This window comes from Drosophila sulfurigaster, chromosome X (assembly GCF_023558435.1).
Source record: "Drosophila sulfurigaster albostrigata strain 15112-1811.04 chromosome X, ASM2355843v2, whole genome shotgun sequence".
NCBI classification, from domain to species: Eukaryota; Metazoa; Arthropoda; class Insecta; order Diptera; family Drosophilidae; genus Drosophila; species Drosophila sulfurigaster.
The window spans coordinates 33245543-33260961 of record NC_084885.1 but is presented as its reverse complement, the minus strand read 5'-3'; the positions used below and the strand labels follow the sequence as shown (position 1 = coordinate 33260961).

General features: G+C 30.5%; 1 protein-coding gene across 14 annotated transcripts; it reads left to right on the top strand.

Moving 5' to 3' along the window:
• Nucleotides 1-2623: 2623 nt before the first annotated feature.
• On the top strand, nucleotides 2624-14214 carry LOC133847408 (double-stranded RNA-specific editase Adar). 14 transcript variants are annotated; one of them, XM_062282422.1, is made up of 12 exons: nucleotides 2624-2751; nucleotides 4912-5028; nucleotides 8129-8216; nucleotides 8342-8490; nucleotides 9354-9651; nucleotides 10094-10276; nucleotides 10333-10613; nucleotides 10668-10818; nucleotides 11788-11953; nucleotides 12880-12979; nucleotides 13043-13522; nucleotides 13586-14212. In XM_062282422.1, the coding sequence occupies exons 2-12, from the start codon at nucleotides 4993-4995 to the stop codon at nucleotides 13682-13684; spliced, it is 2031 nt and encodes a 676-aa protein (XP_062138406.1). In that variant the 5' UTR covers nucleotides 2624-2751; nucleotides 4912-4992; the 3' UTR covers nucleotides 13685-14212. The 14 variants fall into 14 exon arrangements, with proteins under 14 accessions (XP_062138406.1, XP_062138410.1, XP_062138411.1 ...); XM_062282421.1 differs by lacking the exon at nucleotides 2624-2751 and adding an exon at nucleotides 3264-3496; XM_062282429.1 differs by lacking the exon at nucleotides 2624-2751 and adding an exon at nucleotides 3270-3496 and having other exon boundaries at nucleotides 9354-9522.
• Nucleotides 14215-15419: the final 1205 nt, after the last annotated feature.

Below are 15419 nucleotides of genomic sequence, written 5' to 3'. Positions count from 1 at the left end.
AATGTCCAGGAAGAATAAGTTTAGTGGCTCGTTAGTTCCACGCCTTTTAATGTTATTTATGTTCCTAATAGAGTGAACTCCACATCTTGTTTAATTACTTCAATATCCGTGTTGAAGTGCAAATTCTTTATAACGACCCTAAATGCTCATTCATGTTTAAGCTGGTATGTGTGGAACTTGATAAAATCACTACCAAAAGCTTTAACGAGGAATCTGTATTCATCAATAGACTTAACCATAACTCTTACTTGGCCATCTCGTTGAGATTTATAAAGGACATTTTCTTTTTTAATTTTCTTTTCGAGGTAGACTAGCAGACTACTTATATCACTAACATCCGATAAGAAGATAGGTGGCGGCCTGGCAGGTTTATCAATGTTGTCTTTAGCTATCATGTCCAGAGCTTCGTTTTCGTCTGCATCATTACCTTTTTTGGTTGGTGAGCGTTCCGTTAAGATAGCGAATTTATTGCAGCTAGTGCTGGGTCCGGTGTCCAGGGCAAATTTTTTCTGTAGGAGAATCGGAGAAACTTGGTTTTGTCTCTTAAATCCCTTCGGCTTAGGTTTTATTCTTTGCCAGCTCCAAGGTGATATGTCGTCTTCTTCGTCGCTCATGTTGACAACAACACTTTTTGGTGCTTAACAGAAAACACCGTTTGTTGTTTTGCTTTGTTTTCGAAATTTGCGTAAGTGTTTTTGGTAAAAAACTGTTAGCTCCACTGATTGCTACTAAACTGAAAACCATTTGGGTATTTTAATGGCACTCACACATGCTGAAAGATGTACAGTTGGCACATGCAAAAATGCCAAAGCTAAACAGTGAATAAAATAAAAATAAAAACTCATTTATCATCACACGCACACACATTCACACATTCACCCTGCAGTTGGATTTCCATCAGTTTGGCTGGCTCCACACACACACACATACGTATGCCTACACACAGTCGTGGAGTGTCAGATCGAAAAGGATAGAGAGCGGGAGGGCGTGGGAGATCGAGAGCCACGCGATGACGTTGTCGTCGACGGCCCACGACGAACGAATGTGTGCCGAACGTGGAAACGAAAGCGACGAAGCCGCAGTTGCCTGCAAATCGTGCGCTTCGATGCGAGGCGAAGGGCGACAATGAAGACGACAGCAATTGCTCGCATCTTAGATGTTTGGACAAGGACTGCGTTGGCTCAGCTGTGCTTTCGTTTGTATGTATGCGTCTGCCTATGTATCTAATAGATACTATCTATGTACATGCTCACCTATATTGATTGCAAATTACTTGACCACTGTTAGCAGCAAAACACTGTGTTAACGCAATCATCTATTCGAATCAAATAGACAAGTATTTTGCTTTTTGTTTTATTCAAATCGGTAGAGCCGTTTTCGATAAAATTCAGTTTTTGTGATTATTGCGAAAATTACAAATTGCAATTGAATTTGACCTGATGGAGGACTTTAGTGTTAAATAACACATTTTGGACTTTGGCGGGACTTTAAGTACTTGCAGAAAATAATTAAATAAAACAACTATAACTATAATTTAATATTACATTTATAAATTTTATTTACATATATATTGATTGATTATAATTAATAAATATACGAAATTTTATATTCTTATTTAAATTATAGTTTTGCAGATTACTTGACCACTGTTAGCAGCAAAACACTATGTTAACGCTATTACCAAATTATTCTTCATACTTGCAGAACTTGTCGGCCATGTCGCGCTATTTCATTACATTCGAATCAAATAGATAAATATTTTGCTTTTTGTTTTATTTAAATCGGTAGAGCCGTTTTCGAGAAAATTAAACTTTTGTGATTTTTGCGAAAATTACAAATTGCAATTGAATTTGACAAGATGGCGGACTTTAGTGTTAAATAACACACTTTGGACTTTGGCGGGACTTTAAATACTTGCAGAAAATAATTAAATGAAACAACTATAACTATAATTTAATATTACATTTTAATATTCTATTTCTACATATATTGATTGTTTATAATTAATAAATATACGCAATTTTATATTCTTATTTAAATCGTAATTTTGCAGATTACTTGACCACTGAGATATTTGCAAAAATGTTGCTACCCGAATTTTTCATTCACGATTTTAGTGCATATATACTGCATACTATATTTTGCATTTCAACTTTTTTTATTTTAAGATTAAATATCACGTAAAATGGCGAAAATATTTATATTTTTATACCGATATGTGACGCTAAAGTTGCGGCGCTATCTTGCGTACATTCCGTCGGTGAATTATTTTCGGTGTATTTTTTAGTGCAAACACTTTTTTGGTATAATATACTGAAAAATACGTGAAGCCCTTATTTTGTATGGATTTTTAGAACCGTCAAACTATTGTTTTACCCTTATTTATTTGTAAGAAAATGTTTCTCCCCTTACAAAAATTGAACAATGCGAAGCGAAAAATCGAAGAGTAGAAGAAATGTAAACGGAGTCTAAAATTTATTTAAGCAAGATTTGTGACTGCTATTTGAGCATTACGCAATATAAATAAAATTAATATTATTAATTACTAATATTCGACCACTGTCATAACATCGCTGTAAATAATATACTATCGATATTATATCGTCATTCCCAATAATGTCCACCTCTAGTTTGACAGTGCGTGTATAGAAAGTGCAAGCAAAAATTAATACGGAGGAAGTGATACAAAGTTTTTAATATGAATTAAAAAATTGCCTGAATATCTTAAATCAGAAATAAATATATTACTAGGTACTAAAATTTAAATATCAAACGTTTGCAAGAAAAGGAAAATCGCATTTTTCTGTATGTGTTATCAATTGCTTAAAGAGAGGGAGAGGCAATCGTGCAGAGCGAGTGTTTTTTTTACAGTATAAGAGTGCACCAAAGGTAGACGGTAAAGCATTACTTAAATCAGTATTTGTGTATTTATGAATTGACGCAGAGCACATGCGTATCTATATTTCACAGTAGCATATACCTTCGGAAACATCAATTAATATTTTAAAATTGTACTTAATAAAATCCTACAGTGTATTATAATATTGTAAAATTACGAAGGTATTTACATTTTTTAGGGTTGAACAATTTAGTCTTATGAATAGTTGCGATGTACAGAAGATGTTAAATTAAGCAAGCCAAATAACAAATTCAGTACGATACTAGCAATTTATATAAACAAACATAATGCAAACGAACGTATGGCAAGTAACACGTTAACATGAACACTCAGGTTAATTACATAAAATATCGTCAAAAAGTCCAATTCGATTCCGAATAACATTAATCGATACATTTTTCCACCATCCCTGAGTTTGTGTCATCTCGTATTTAAAAGTGCAATAAAAATCAAGAGATTAAGCTCATGTCGGACAGACTTATGCCTTTGACATTGTAACGTAAATACAACATATTGTTGAATCAATGGAATTATTTATGTTGTGAGCGAAAACAACAAAAGATTTCAACTAATTTTGTGTGTGCGTCTTTGGCCCGTGTGAGTTTTTGTAGTTTATTTGTAGTGTTGCTAAGAATATATGAAAGCAAAACAGAAAACAGAAACGCGATGCAAAAATCAATAATTAGTGCTTGTTCAAAGTTCCGAGTAAGGTAGGCAGCAGCAACATAACATGAAAACCAACATTAAGTTAAAATATTCGTATTTAATCAATTTTATTCATACATACATATGTATGTACATTCTAAGTGTACATATAGTGTATTTACATATATTTGTATGTATGTATGTACGTACATAAAGAGATGCTAATTCCAACACATAAATTTTGAAGTGCATTAGAGCACACATTTAGATAAATACATAATTGTATTGAAGGAAAATTATTTACGTGTACTTAATTTATAGGTACATATATATTTTATATACTTATGTATATGGTTAAAATGCGACCTAAATTAACTTCTGTTTAACAATAACTGTTGACCTATGTATATGTAGTAACTCAAGCATATTTTGTGCTATGAAGCGCTTCCATTCTGAATCCTTCAGTTTAGTACTACTTACCTAACAAGTCTTATAAAGTTAAGTGAGTGTTATGTGGACATAGTATCTGACATACATACATATGTACATATTGTTAACTTCTCGAAGATAGGAGTTTGGTAACAATGTATATATAATTGGAAGCTTTTCTAATATGCTATTAATGACAATACATAGTATATATATACACATATATACTGTTGCATATAAAATACATATCTAATTTCAATTTACCTGCTTGCATGGTTTCCCTGCACTAAAGTAGTTAAACATTTTAAAATGTTGATGATGATGTTGGCAGGGCGTCACTCTTCGTTTGAAAGGCGAAAGGCAATGACTTTTTCATGCTACACTTACCATTTTAAATTAATATTTGGTTGTGAATTGCAATATATGATTGTGAGTTTTCTGAGTTTAGGTGGACGATGTACATACATAATATAGAAATTACTGACTTCCACATTATTTCTAATAATTCAAGATTTTTGGCACATTTATTTCCTAATTTCTAAAAACCTTTTTTAAGTCCTTATTAGCGAACACATACACACAGATTTTTTAAATAAGTGTATAACATGTGCCTTAGCATACATTCAAACTTACTTATTCTTAATTTTTTTTTTAGAAGTTAATATGCATACCTTCTTCAGTCGTATCAACCTACTATCAAACATTGATGCAACATTAAAAAAAATTCATGAAAAATTAGTTATATAAATGCATTTTACCTTTTTAAGAAGTACTTCGTCTTTTAATTTGTACTTGCCTTATTTTAACTTTTGTATATTATTTAACGTAAGTAGATTTTATAGTTGAAACGTTAGACAACATGGCACACATGTGTATGTGTATTTCGTACATGTAAACAATAAACTCAAGAGTGGGCTCTTTCCTCTCTTAAATTACAGTATATAAACTACTTTAACCTTAAAGTCATAACAAATTATAAAAAAACGGTAGAAGTACGAGAAATTTCAATTGGAAAAATCATGCTAAACAGCGCCAATAACAATTTTGTGCAGCATGTAAGTAGACACGAAACGTCATTGGACGTATTATATTTTTGTAAAAAATCACTCATTATTACTGCGTTTATGCTTGTGGCTTCTAAAAATAAATGTATATTACATACACTTGTATATGGGTACCCATGTTGTTATATAATACATACAATTAAACGTAATACAAGCTTAATGTTAATTGTCAGTTTTGTAGAAGTAAGTAAATTGAGCGATTAGCTGTAGGTTCTTGAGTTTCCAGCATAATCGTAGCTAAAGTTTATGTGTATGTATGTATGAACTAAGTTTTTGTAAGATTATGCTAGTTACTGCATGATAACTTTACTTATATTGGTAAATATTTATTATGTAAATAGTCTCTTCATTACCTTGAATAATATATAAATTTTCTCTAATATAAATTTTCGTTCACTTGAGAAAATTATGAGTTCTACAATAAAATGAAATTAATATTTTTTTTACTTTATTAGGAGTAATATGTTTTTAAATTGTAATGGAAATATTTTATGTTTTAAAAATATAATTCATTAAAAAGTTATCATAGTCAATGTTTTAGGAATTATTTATTTTAACTATTGTTTGGATCTGTGTTTTATATAAAACAATTATTCCATTTTCCACAAGTAAATCGTTACGACAAAATAGGGTACAGTTAACTTAATCACTTAAAGCATATATATATATATATGTATTTATATATGTATATACATATATATCATAATAGAAATAATAGTTAATATTGAAAGTTAAGTCCATGCTGAAGAAATATGGGGTACTAAACGTAAATTTAATACAGTAGGAATTGAAATAAATATAATATTGAATAACATGTAGCAGGTGTTAATTATAGCTTTTCTGATCGTTAATTAAAAATGCAAATTTAAACAAAAGTATATAAATATATTGAAACCCCCAAAACTATAATTTGAAATAAATATACATTATTGATTAATGAGGAATTTCATAAAATTGTTATAATTTATATGAATATATGTAAATACATATATATGGAAAACAAGTAGAGCGAGAAGTGTTAGCAATTTTAACAGGTAAAATTAATAATTCTGAAGTGTTTTATAAATGTATTGTGACTAATATTACTTACTTTACGATCAAGTGTCGAAATTGTTTTTTAAATAATAATTTTTGCTGTTTTGGTAATTAATGTATATACACTTCTGTCCAACGCATTTTATTGTGAGGGTTGTCATAATTAAGTCAAGATTCTCAGAATATTTTGCCAAGTGATCTTTGAAAAGATGTGAACAACAGGTGCAGTTGATTTTTGTCTAATTTAGTATAAGCTTATTGTAAAGTCATTTCTCGGTTGGCAGCTGACACTTTAGGTACAGGTGCACCGATATGCAGTTGAAAACATCACACAATAACGATTTCATGCGAGTGTATTGTTGCTTTTGCCTATTTAAACAGGGCCCTTTGCAATGTTTCTACCAATTGTACATTTCAATTGTCTACTTTTAGCATGATTGCTATGCACACGTTTTAATTAGTAGTCCGAATTTGTATCCATTAAAAACATTGTATACCAGGCGTAATGAGACACCCGGAAGTTAAAGAGTATGTATCAGTATGTGTCATTATCAATAGCGTAAGGCGTCAGTCCTGTTCATTTATGAGTTCGTCGATTTAAGTGTCTATAAATAAAAATATCCATAAAGTGACGCGGCTTCAGTACTTTCTGCAATGATGGAATCAATTTTATTATATACATGCGTATTATTTACTTTCTAGATTGGTTTGCGACGGGCACAGAGTATTTTCTATTCGTTAATCTTTTTTTCTACCATGTCACCAATGAAAAATAAAACCTAAGAGCATTTTTCTGAAGGCATGAACGACGCAGTATAAAAATAACATAAGTTCGTAAATACTCCTTTCTGTTCGACATCGGTCTGAAAATCTTGTAGACTTTAATTTGAGTATCATGCTCCATAGACGATGAAGACGCTATACACATCTTGAGTACATAACTCGATTAATAAATTTAATATATCTGAAATGCGTATACATTTTTTAAAGATATATATAATCTATAAATTCTTAATTTCTATTTGTTCAGAAAATTCTGTAATTGTCATAAAATAACACAAATTTCACATTCTATTAACATTTACTGCAAAACATAGAATTCAATATAATCCCATATTCAAGGTATACGATGTGTTCAGGCCCAAAATACCAATAATGTTTAAATTTTTATTTTCGCACTTTCAATGCTTTATCAACATAAAAGAATCAGCATGCGATGGGACTGCGGATTTGTGAACATCGCACTGCGAAAATTTTGAATACCCGAGAATATGTACATGCACATGTGTATAAGTATATACTTCATAAATATTTGTTTGTGCTTTAATGGGATAGTGCATTTTGATTTAATTGTCGTCAGTTCAATTCTTGCCGTCCGCCGGAGATCACGTGCTAATTTTATCCGCACTACAGTAAAATTTCCAAATATTAATACTAATTGTGTGTTGTATTCTTCATAATATAATGGTGCCCACGTATTGTGTTGGAGGACACTCCAGATATAGCCCATTTTTTCATCCTATGAGTCGTGTTAAATCTGTATATTTTTATCATCGACAACAAAAGTACATTAATTCGTACTCTCAAGCTAAGAAACAATGTACTTTTAATAAAAGTCATTCGCTGCTACCACTGTCCCAATATAATGTGAGTGCAATCATGTGAATAATTTGGTATATGGTAACGACAAAAAAATTTGTTTGTTAAGTAATATGAATATGCATGCAACTCAAACTAGCAGAAAAAATCCAAAATATCCAAACCAAATAAAAGTTATATCGATATCTGTCTGATATTATGCTCATGGAAACTTTGATCTTTGGGAGTTGGAAGTGTAGATATGTAAATGTATTTAGGAAAATCCCTCCGAATCACATTTATTCGTCAGAGACGTTGTTTCTTGCTGTGTATTTACATATTATTTGTAATAATCCATATTTATATATTAATGTCTGGATGTCTATGTTGTATTGTAATGCTTTGTGTTAATAGTATAATTTAATTTTGCTTTATACATTTTTATACTCATAAATAATTTTCTAATTATCATATGCAGACTGTGACTGTATCAACGGAGGGAAACATGAACGGGTATAATCGAAAATCGCCCCAAAAACGGCGTTATGATATGCCAAAATATGCCGGTAAGAATAAAGAATGTGCTTTATAAAGATTCAATTTTATATGAAGATATGAACTTTAAATTGTATTCTATGACTATTGGAAAAGAAAAATATTTATATACATTTGAAATCTTTTCCAACAAAAGTGCCACCGAAAAAGAAAGCTGGAAAAGAACGTGTACCACAACCAAAAAATACCGTTGCGATGCTAAATGAATTGCGTCATGGACTGATATACAAATTAGAGTCACAGACTGGTCCGGTGCACGCACCGTTATTTACGATCTCCGTGGAGGTAAGTCGTGTAGAACTATATATATACTATGTATATTACGCAATTAAATGTATTTAAATGAGAATTGGCAGACAAAAAAACCTTCCTTAGTATACAGTTTTATATATGTATAGTATGTATGTGAAAAGGTTTTCAAATAATTGAAATGTTTATAGTTTCTCTATTGATGATTGTTTTTTTTTAATTCCGATCTCATAAATTCAGAAGTATTTTCATATAAATTAACTTTGAATGTTTTGAAAATATAATCGATTGTATTGATACAACCGCCATGACACAACTGCCCTCATTTGTAACCGCAGTTAGTTAAAAGCACAAACAGTTGTGTACAGCACGCGAAGTCAAAAGCGTTGTCATTTAGAGGCTATTACAATACAATATCGTGATAGATATATATTAAGCTGGTAAATATAATATACAAAAACAATTTGAAAAGGAAAGCGAATATCATAAAATATGCATATTTATGTTGCTAACTGTATATTACCTTCGCACATCGAACACTAAATCCATCAAAGTGGATGACAACATAAAATATTTTTGTAAATCAGATACAAATACATATAATAAAAGCCAGGCTTAACATCAATTTAATAAGGGCTACCATTGGCCATAGACCATAACAAAATTTCAACATAGCCAATGTAATTAAAATGCATATTCCCACATCAAAAATAACGCTCTTGCAAACTATAAAAAATACGAACGTTGTTTGTTTAAATTTACTTTTTTAATGTAATTTATATATATTTATAATATTTATAATATAATTATAATATATATATTTTAGTAGCTGTGTAAAGTTGAATATAATTTATATACGAGCTAACAGCATAATATAGGATGTATCTTTATCGTTTTAGGTGGATGGACAAAAGTATATGGGCCAAGGGCGAAGTAAAAAGGTGGCTCGTATTGAAGCAGCAGCTACAGCGTTACGAAGCTTCATACAGTTTAAAGACGGAGCAGTCTTGTCGCCCCTGAAGCCTGCAGGCAACTTGGACTTTACCAGTGACGAACATCTTGAAAATGGTATTGAAAACGTGTCCAATGAACAATTAGTTGAACTGATTCAGACGTTGATGTTGCCTGAAATGAATTCCAACCTTACCTCGCTTGAACAACCCACGTTGCGCCCACAAATCTTTTGCATGAGCCACAGCAAGTATTAGTGTTTTATGTTTTTTTTTTTTTTGTTTTTATTTATTTATTTTTGTTTTTCTTTACTTAATTTACATTTATTTTGTAGTTCAAAATTTATCTTGTGTCGATTTGTATCTAAGACTCAGCCATAGTGGCCACTCTTATATTCATATGTTTATTTAAGACTCTAAGAACCATTAAAACCATTGTATCAATTATTATTTTGAAGTTATAATTAAGGACTCACATGAATTTTGTTGGTAAAAAATGGCTGTTGTAAAATATTTGTGAATTAAGATTAGCAAATCCAGTTACATATAAGACCTAACTTCTATTCTTTTTCGAATCATTGGTGAATTAATAAAGATTTTTTTAAGTATGAATACCAAATATAAATGATTTATAATTTTAAAAGTAGTATACTAAATTAAAAATATTATTTTCTTTATTAAATTGATAGATGCTAATAAAAATACCATTGCCGTGGATGGGCAGAAGAAAGTACCAGATAAAGGACCTGTTATGCTGCTGTATGAACTTTTTAACGATGTTAATTTTGAATGCATGAATATAGACGGTGCTCAAAATAACTGTAGATTTAAAATGACTGTCACTATCAATGACAAAAAATTTGATGGCACAGGTTGGTATTGCTACATGATTATACTAGATCAAAAAATCATTAAACAACATATTTAGGCCCATCCAAAAAGCTGGCAAAAAATGCGGCAGCTAAGGCCGCTCTTGCATCATTGTGTAACATCTCCTATAGCCCGATGATGGCACCACAAAAGAATGCACCTTTGCCAATAGATGACAAATCGTCTTCAATGGAATTGCCGCAAATACACGCAGATACCATTGGACGGTTGGTACTGGAAAAATTTATGGAGGTTATTAAAGGGCAAGAAGCGTACTCACGCAGAAAGGTTCTAGCTGGAATAGTTATGACAGAGAATATGAATTTTTGCGAAGCCAAGGTTCGTATAATATTTATATTTTTTGATATATTCATTGATTTTTTGTATTTAAAGGTTATTTCAGTTTCGACGGGTACAAAATGTGTAAGCGGTGAGCATATGAGCGTAAATGGGGCTGTTCTAAATGACTCGCATGCTGAAATAGTATCCAGGCGTTGCCTCCTAAAGTATTTGTATGCTCAACTTGATCTACAGTGTAATCAGGGTATGGTATATTAATTTTGTTTTTTAAACAAGCAATCATTACAACAGACACATTTGTGATCAATTGAACATTTTTCTTTTGTTCTCAAATTTAGTTATCTCTAATAATCCTAATCACATTGTTTGAAGTGAAACCCTTTTTCAGATAAAGTTAATTATTAATTTCGAGATTTTGCCGTGCTTGCAAGCATACTTTAAATACTTTTAAACCGTTTTTGTGAATTGGTGTTATTTTCTGTATTAATTTTATAATACATTTATTTCATATTTTGTTTTTTGTTATAAATAACATTAATCCCTAAGTATAACAATTATAATGGCAAAAGTGCATATCAGTTTTAAAATTGAAATATTAGACGTTATTATTACACATTCCTTTCGTAGACCAACAACTTTTCTACCATCGACAATGCCGGTGATTGAACTCAATTTGTTGATATTGTTATCTGCTATCATTTCTTTGCAAAATGTTTATTTGTTAATGACTATATGAGTAATATGTCAAAATTCATCCGATAATACAGAAATATGGCTTATTATAAGGAATTTACCCCACCCGATTCTTACGAATTTTTTCAATTTTAATATTACTTTATACGTCACCACTGACTTAAGTAAAGTATGTATATTGAAACGTTGCTTACTGATTCTTGGTGTTCATTAACAAATTTGAGACAGTCGGCGCCAATATTTAAACTCCTAACAGTTAAAGTAAAATTTTTAACTATAGATTAAGTAAAGACTACTTATATTATATGTACATATATATAAATATAGAACACTTTGATTTTTATATATATCTACATATATATTACTTTTACAATATCAGAAATTTTGAAGTTTAACTGAATACAATAATTGAAAACAATACAACTTCAAAAACAAAGAAACAACAATCTGAATCAACAAAAACCCAAATCCTAACTTTTATTTACATATATTTACTTGTTTACTTTTTTCTGAATTATAGCAACAGCATATCAGTCGATTTTCGTGAGGAATACAGACGGGCAATACCCCTATAAACTAAAATCCGGGGTACATTTCCATTTGTATATAAATACAGCACCATGTGGGGATGCACGGATATTTAGTCCTCACGAAAACGACACTGGTGTTGATAAGCATCCAAATAGGTTGGTACAACAAATTTCTAAATACTATTATTAAAAATATAGAAAACTAAGGGAGATAAAATTAAATGCAAAGCAATTACAAATAGTATTTTGTTAGTTGGAAACAACGTTTTTCTGCTAATAAATTGAAGGTTCTTATTACGAATGTGTTAAAAAGTGAAGAAAATGTTATGCATAGCAGAATGTATATTGTGATAAAATATTAATCCCAAACGGAAAAATTATCAAAATATATTTTGCTTATACTTGTGCATCAATTTAGAGAAGCAATTCCACATTGATAGTACATAATATTAGAAGCATCATGAATTTGATGTTTTCTTTTGTCATAAAAGACTACAAACATCAAAATAAATAGGACAGAAAGAGAGAGAAAGAGGAAAATGCCAGTGTAAGAGCAAAAAAGTAGAATATATGAAATAGAGTGAGATAGAAATAGAAAGGGCAAATGAAAACGAGAAGGAACGAAAATAGTTTTGCTGAGGTAAGATGGGGAGCGCAATAGTAAAATACATTCAAATTGTGTAATTTATTAATCAGTTGCAGTCAATAACGAAAGGGTTTTTGACTTAACGTTATTATTGCCATTTAAAATTATATTAAATATGTACTCTATCGCAATTATTTGTCTTGACTTATGCAACTTCAACGTTTTATGCTCAAACTAACATTTTAGACTGTCTTTATATTGAAGTTTTTTTTTTATAAATATATTTGGGGGTGTCATGTAATATTCAGATCATCAGGTTCACTTTATAATTATAATTTATCCTTTTGTCATTTCTCGGCTTACCAATAAATACATGCAACTAACTGCTTTTGGATTTTCACATAAACGTTGTACATGTTTCTATACTGATTTTTTTGGCTCCAATGGTTTATTCCATTAACTTCGGAAATAAAATTTAATCAATACTAACGAATAGAAAAGCACGTGGACAACTTCGTACAAAAATTGAATCGGGCGAAGGCACCATACCAGTTAAGAGCAGCGATGGCATACAAACATGGGACGGTGTATTACAAGTAAGTTACTTACGCTTATACCTTCGTTAATGTATGAACTTAAATCAATGTCAATTTATATAGGGTCAACGTTTGCTTACAATGTCCTGTTCGGATAAAATCGCACGTTGGAATATTGTGGGTATCCAAGGATCGCTTCTGTCTTCCATTATTGAACCTGTATACCTGCATTCCATCGTATTGGGTAGTCTTCTGCATCCAGAGCATATGTACCGAGCTGTTTGTGGACGTATTGAAAAATCCATACAGGGACTTCCACCACCTTACCACTTAAACAAGCCGCGTCTCGCATTAGTAACTTCTGCTGAACCTCGAAATCAAGCTAAAGCACCGAACTTCGGTATTAATTGGACAATTGGTGATACTGAATTAGAGGTGGTTAATTCACTGACTGGCCGAACAATCGGTGGTCAAGTGTCAAGAATTACAAAACAAGCTTTTTTTGAGAAATTTGGCTTTTTAATGAAAAATTTGCCAGGTATGCCTACTCGAAAAGTTAACAAAGATTATGGAGAGACAAAGGCAGATGTAAAGGACTACCAGGTTTGTAATGGTCATAAATGTTAATTCTGCTCTATACATATAACATTCCGTATTCTTTTGCAGACAGCGAAGCAAGAGCTCTTTTCTGCGTTTAAACGAGAGGATCTTGGCAGCTGGCTAAAAAAACCAATTGAGCAAGACCAATTTGGGCTTGTCGAATGACTGCATTCAGCGATACCGTCAGCCGGATATATTTGTAACAGAGTAATTTTTTTTTAAAAGACAGCAAAAACGGCAAGCAATTAATAGATTTAGATACTATAGCTTATATGAATTCTTGCTATGTAGACTGCAATTATATTTTGGTCCAATCAGAATAAAACCGATTGAATTCGATAGATAATCCGGTTATATATCGGGACAACAACGACAAAAGTTTTGGTTTAAATATTGGAGTAATGAGATTTTTTAGTAGAATATTTTTAGAATAGAGTGTAGTACTATGTATGCTGGAGCTAAGTAAATAAGTATTATGGCATCTTACTTAAACGAAATTAATTTATAGTTTATGAAACCTATACCTTTAACAACTTCTAATAATTAATTTATTTATCTTACAATTAGTAATTTTGTTACTTCCCTCCTACCATATTTTGTGAGAAAATGTGTCTAAAAATATTTGAATTATTTTATTAATTACTGTATGTATATTTATATTTATATTTAAACATCCATATATACAGTTGGCTTTAGTGAGCATATAGTAACTGAGTACAATAAACATATGTACACGTGGGAAAATATATACGTACTAATATTTCATAACTTTCGAATAGTTTCTTATTTATTAACAAATAATAGATAATTAATAAATAAACCGTTCCAAAGATTGTTACCAATTAAGTTTTTATTTTTAATTAAATTTTTTTTTATTATTTATATTTAGGTTTATGTTTATGTTTAAGAAAATATTATATATTTAAAAACTAGATAACCTTAATGGTGTCTGCATTGTTACAGATAAAAATTAATGATAAACGTGTAGCAATTTTGAACAAATGATTTTTAAACCATTTAAATTATCTTAATAGTTATCTCTCTGCTATAGGACAACTTGACTTCATTGAACTCTTCCTAATATAATTTATCATGCTGATGATAATTTTTCAAATGCTTAGGGAACGCTATAAGAACAAGAAGATATTTTAAATATGTGTAGCTCACTCTGGACTTGCTTTGATTGTCAATCAGCCAACACAAACAATTCTATGTATATAGATTGTAGATTGTGATATGATGACTTTATTGTTATCAAGAATTAGTATGTTTTGAGAACTAACACGTCTGCGGCCACTTGAATTCTTAATAATCAACACATTGGTTTCAGATTCAAATTTAAACAATAAATTGAACACCACCCCACATAAGCTAACAACTATGTTAAAATCTTCCGATTTTGTGCCATCTCGTTCCAACATAAACTTATCATTATGAGTTAGACGAATGATGAATTTAATATCTTCCATAATATCAGAAAATATTCGCTTATCAGCGAGAATAATATGCATGTACAAAAATCTTATTTACAGAAGTGCCTTTATGGCTCATTTATCTATTAATTTTAGCGGATAATTAAATACGTGGGCCTTAATCAACAAGAACGTTCAAGACTTAAAAGCTAACTCTATTAATAACTACTTTGAGTAATTAATTATTTATCGACAAGTCTTATTATGTTTATAATTTGCGTGGCTGAAATTGAAGCTATTAATTGTTTTCATCCAAAATTTAATTTTAAAATTACCACTTGAATATGAAAATTGATTAAGTCAAAGGTAGAAGTTGTTCATTTATTCGGTTAATTAATAATGTAGTCTTTCAATAGAATAGAAAATATATTTTCAATACATTAGCATGACGTATTATCACTCGACGTTTACATATTCGTAATATAATA